This window comes from Helianthus annuus, chromosome 16 (assembly GCF_002127325.2).
Source record: "Helianthus annuus cultivar XRQ/B chromosome 16, HanXRQr2.0-SUNRISE, whole genome shotgun sequence".
NCBI lineage: Eukaryota > Viridiplantae > Streptophyta > Magnoliopsida > Asterales > Asteraceae > Helianthus > Helianthus annuus.
Window position 1 is genome coordinate 36,755,362 of NC_035448.2, and position 5,841 is coordinate 36,761,202.

Below are 5,841 nucleotides of genomic sequence, written 5' to 3' on the forward strand. Positions count from 1 at the left end.
CCACGTGACAACCCCTGGTGAAAAATGAAGGACAGTACTTTGATGAAAGCAACTGATGAAGGCAGTGGTAAGGAAGCAGTGGATGATTTTTACTATCAGTGGATAGCATATCAGTGGATAAGACACTGCTTTTGAACAACAGAAGTTATCAAGAAATGAGAGAACAGAGGTTGCCTTTCAGCAGTGGGCAAGCTTTTTGAAGTAGAGCAGACTTTTGAACAATCAGTGGTTATGGCAGACTTTTAAGGATTTTAATGAAATTTTCATTTTTAGCTATTTTCAAGGATGGGTTTTTGATTTTCTGAAATTATTTTGTTGCTTTTATTCATAGAAAAACAAGATGTTGCTTGTTATTCCATGTTTAGCATCCCAATCCTAGAGACCAGACTTTCAAAAGTGGCTGTATCAAGTGCTTTTGTGAGCACATCTGCCAGCTGGTCTTTAGTTGGGACATGATGCAGAGAAATCAAACCTTTTTCATAGCAATCCCTCACAAAGTGATGTCTGATGTCGATGTGCTTTGTGGTAGAGTAGGAAACTGGATTTTTTATGATATTTTCTGCTGCCTGGTTGTCCAACATGAGTGGTGTCTTTAAGGCAGTGATACCAAAATCCAGTAACTGATTTTGAAGCCACAGGAGTTGGGTTGTACAGCTTGCAGCAGCAATGTATTCAGCCTCAGCAGTGGATGTTGAAACTGCTGATTGCTTTTTTGCTTTGCCAAAAAACTAAGCAATCACCTAGAAACTGTGAAGAGGTATGGTCCCTATTCCCTGCCTACATGGCAGGGACCACACCACTTTCTGAGCACACTTGGCAGCCACGTCAGCAAAGCAACCCAGAAGCTTCTAGAAACTTCTGGAAGATCTGCAGGTGGCACCAAAGATGCTCTACCAGACATAAAGGACAAAACGTGTCACCAACCGCAGGACGCCACGTAGGCCTGCAGCAAATCAGGGAGCAGAACTGACGTCGTCAGTACAAGGTTTCCAGCGTGGGCAAATGCAAGCGCGCCACGTGTACCACTACCCCTGCCACAACAGAGCAGACCAAAAGGATATTCCTCCTGGTCGGACAGCTGGCGCGCACCCACAGCTGGCACAGCTGCTCCTCCCTCCTTTACCCTCCGGCTATAAATAGGACCCTTCATCATTCAGGTTCGGGATCTTTACTCTCCATACTCACTCTATACACACACTGTTTATTTCTCTCAGAACAGTACTTATTCTCACGCCGGAGCCTGGTTAAGAGGGAAATCCCCTTTCTCCCCCTCTTAACGAGACTGACGGTGTTTACTGTTTTGCAGATCTCCAGCCATTGATACGAGTAAGGAAAGAGGTTGAACCCCACAGACGAAACATCCCCATCGATAAACCTTGTGTTAATCGGTGTTTCATCATTGGCGCCATCCGCTTTTTGCAAAACCAATCTCATCTCTTTTCTCTATTGAAAAACACTCGTCAAAAATGGCCGAACAAACTCCCTCACACCCAGTCGACGGAGAAGTTTCTTCCTTTGAACTCATTTCGGACACAGCACACGTCCAAAGGGGTCAAAGGAACAAAACCATCCAAGAGGGACAACTGAACAACGATTTTCCTCCTATCTTTGGAAGTGTATCCAGGGTTGTTTGCCAAACCACAACTGGACCCACTTTCCAAACTCCACCAGCAAGGATTATCACTCAAACCACAAATGGAGCCGCATTCCAGACTCCGACCGGGGCGTTGCAACAGACACCACCATCAATGCTGACACCAAGCCATGGAGCTGGCCCCTCAGCTCCATCGGAACAAGCACAACTCAATTACTCCGCACTTTAGGGCTACCCGAAGGAAAAACTCTAGCTTCCTGGTATGCCGAACAGATGGCGTCCATAAACCTAGTTTATACGCAACTCAGTGTACAGCAAGCTCTACTCCAAGCACAAGCTAACCAGTCAGCATTTGTAACTCCACAACCAAGGTCTCTGAGTACACATACAACTCAGCAGACTAACGCGTGGAACCTACGTCCGGAGAGAGGACCAGTTCAAAATGTGAGAAGACCAAGCGCGCACGACACACGCGATACCTATGGCGAAACAGAAAGCAACTTTGTGCAAAATCCCAACGTGCAAAGAAAACCGATCCAGGCTCGTTTAGGCGCGCGCAATATGAACACAGAATGGGATGAAGAAGAAGACGACCCAACATACAAAGGGGAAACCACAGTGTTTAGCAGACTTCATCCAGAGCATGAAGCATACAAGCCCGCAAAGCGCGCAGGGTACAACCCAAAGGCAGAGCATGATTATACCTTAAGCTATCGTCCAGACGACATGGCTGAAGATTCGAAATTCATCAGGGAGATTGCCACAGCTGCTATAGACAAAACCAAGCTGCCGCACAACGTTGGCAAATACAATGGACTGACAGATCCAGATGATCACCTCCAGGTCTTCAAAGGCGCAGGAGCAACAGGTGGGTGGAACCTACCAACTTGGTGCCACCTGTTCGCACAAACGTTCGTAGGCGCAGCGCGCGTCTGGTTCGACAGCTTACCAGCAGGAAAAATTAAATCATGGGTTGACTTCAGAGAGAAGTTCCTGGCACACTTCTCTCAACAGCGGAGGCACGCCAGAGACCCAGCAGATTGTCTAAATATATGGCGTCGAGACCACGAAAGCGTGGAAGATTTTATCACAAGATATAACAAAGAATGTTTGGAGATTGGAGATGTGGGAGAAAAAATGATGCGCGCGCACTTCATGAGGGCAGTCAAGTGTGATGATCTGATCAAGCGCGTGAAAGGTAGAGATGGAGGACCCAAAGATTGGGAAACTTTCATTGAGGCCGCCAAGACAATAGCACAGACAGACAAACAGTTGACCGGTGATGACCACCGTCAACGCGCACATAACTCTAATGACCGACATGGCAGAAAAAGCAGAGGCCAGTCATGGAGGTCTTCCAGTCATAGAGAAAGAAGCCCACCGAGAGAAGATGCGCGACACACAATCAATCAGATAGCACACAGAAAAGAAGTAAAGAAAGAAAACAGAGAGAAACAGTGGACGCCATTAACCAAGACCCCTTCGGAGGTCTTGGCCACTGAAAATCACCAATTTAAACCACCCCTACAGATGCGCAACAAAAGGGGCCAAGATCCCAATCTCTACTGTGAATTCCATAAGGATACGGGTCACCTCACCGACGACTGTTTTAGCCTGAAGCAAGAAATTGAAAGAGCCCTAAGGGATGGAAAGCTCACTCACCTGGTCAAGGGCGGAAAGCGCGACTACCGCCAAATCCAAAGAAGAGACGAAGGGCCAGATAACAAAAAACTCAGGAAGTTGGAGACCCACATGGTGCAGGGAGGTACACGAAGACCAAAGAAAAATTACAACAAGCGCACACAAGACGATTCGTGGCGCGAGAAGCAAGTCATCTTCCCAGTTGTTAGAGGAGGCCCAAGGGAAAAACGACCAATAGTCATCCTAGGAGTGATTGGTCATTATCAAACAGACTACATCTTCATCGATCCGGGGAGCACCGCGGATATCATATACGAACAATGCTTCAATCAATTTGACCAGGAGGACAAGGCGCGCTTGGAGCCAGTAGACTACCCACTAACTAGTTTCTGCAACGAGGCCGTCTTTCCCCTGGGACAGATATCATTCCCGGTGTTACTCTCGGACGGACGAAATTCAAGAACAGAAGAAGTCACTTTCATGGTGCTGCACACTCAAGACACGACATCCTCCTAGGAAGAGAATCACAGGGAGACTTCAGTATGATTTGCTCTGCACCACATTCGGCCGTCGGATTCCCAACGGAAACAGGCATCGCACTGATATACGCAGGCAAGGAAGTCTTAGCAACAGATGAAATGAGGCCTACAAAAGCAAGTAAACCAGCGCCGCGCGCAGAAGCAGAAAAATGGGTGTTGAATAGCGCTCACCCAGAACAAACAGTTACCCTGGGACCAGCGATATCCGATCTAACACGCGCAGCGCTCAAGAAGTTGTTACACGAGAATATGGACGTGTTCGCCTGGACACCAGCTGACATGGTTGGCGTTCCACGGCACATTGCAGTGCACCGTCTAAACGTCTCATAGGACGCAAAGCCGGTGGTACACGCCAAACGCCACCTGGGCGATATAAAGCATGACGCCATGAAAGAGCAAGTACTAGAACTACTGAATGCAGGCATCATCAGAGAAGTCAGATACCAAACATGGGTGGCAAGCCCAGTGATGGTAAAGAAAGCAAACGGCAGCTGGAGAATGTGCGTCGACTACAAAGACCTAAACAACGCCTGCCCACGCGACTGCTACGCCTTACCAGACATAGACGAAAAAATCGATTCTCTGGCAACATTCAGGTGGAAAAAATCGACTGCTACAAGGGGTATCACCAAGTTCAAATGGCCGTCCAAGATGAAGATAAGACGGCATTCCGCACGCTGACAGGGCTGTATTGTTACACCAAGATGCCTTTCGGCTTGAAGAATGCAGGCGCAACCTACCAAAGATTGATGAACGAAACATTCAGTGACGCCATCGGCAAGTACATAGAAGTGTACATGGATGATCTGGTGATTATGAGCAAAGAAGAAGGCACGATGCTGGCCAACATCCAAAAGACCTTCAACACGCTACGCAGCGTAAGTATCAAGCTGAACCCAGCAAAGTGCCCATTCGGAATAAAAGAAGGAAAGTTCTTAGGCTTCATCGTCACAAAAGATGGTTTTAAGGTGAATCCGGAAAAAGTCCAAGCCATAGAAAGGATGCCTTCACCATCAAACATCAAAGACATGCAAGAATTAGCAGGATGACTAGCCGCGCTCAATCGTTTCCTAGCTAATCATGCCGCAAAATCTTTTCCGTTCATCAAAACCTTGCGCAATTGTATGAAGAAAAGCCAGTTCCAGTGGACTCCGGAAGCAGAAAATGCGTTCCGCGAGATGAAAGAGTGCTTCATCAAACTGCCAACCCTAACCGCACCAAACAAGGGAGAACCATTGGTACTTTACCTTTCAGCTTCCGATAGGGCAGTCGGAGCTGTGCTGCTTGTCGATCGTCAAGGTGTCCAGACACCAGTTTACTACATGCCACGAACCTTGACCGATCCAGAAACCCGATATGCAATCATGGAAAAGTTAGTCCTTGCACTAATTCATGCTTCAAGGCGGCTGCGTAGATACTTTGCCAATCACGTCATCCACGTGCTAACAAACTACAACATCGGCAACATCCTTGCAAGGCCAGAAGTATCAGGAAGGCTAGCCAAATGGGCAATAGAACTGGGAGGTCACAATGTGGTTTTCAGACCACGACCATCAATCAAAGGCCAAGTCTTGGCAGATTTTATGACAGAAGTTCCAGATGACAAAGAAAGAGAGTGCAAAGCCATGGAAAAAGCTGAGAAAAAGCAAATAGAAGAGCCATGGTTGTTATATACCGATGGAGCGTCTAACGAAGACGGCGCAGGCGCAGGGCTTAGGCTGGTAAGCCCCGATAAACATGAATTCACATACGCAATACGCCTGGATTTTAAGAGCACAAACAACGAAGCAGAGTATGAAGCTTTCCTGGCTGGCCTACGATTGGCGATCAAAATGGGGTCCGACACATCGAAGCGCATGTGGACTCCATGCTGGTAGCGGGGCAAATCAACGGCCAATACGAAGCCAAAGGGGATGTCATGGCACTCTACCTCAGCCAAGCAAAAACCTTGCTACAAACCTTCTACTCTTACCATGTGCACCACATAAACAGAAGCGAGAACAAGCCGGCAGACGCGTTGAGCAAGCTCGCATCAACAAGCTTCCAGCACCTAGCAAAGGATGTGCG

At 47.6% G+C, this 5,841-nt stretch overlaps 1 protein-coding gene across 1 annotated transcript; it reads left to right on the plus strand.

Annotated features, from left to right (window-relative positions):
* The first annotated feature begins 1,867 nt into the window (after positions 1–1,867).
* Positions 1,868–3,751, plus strand: LOC110923975. The gene has a single exon (XM_022168026.1). The coding sequence runs from the start codon at positions 1,868–1,870 to the stop codon at positions 3,749–3,751; it is 1,884 nt and encodes a 627-aa protein (XP_022023718.1).
* The last annotated feature ends 2,090 nt before the right edge of the window (positions 3,752–5,841 follow it).

Coding starts and splice junctions, on each gene's coding strand:
- LOC110923975 (XM_022168026.1), top strand. CDS start 1,868: ATGGCGTCCATAAACCTAGTTTATACGCAACTCAGTGTACAGCAAGCT.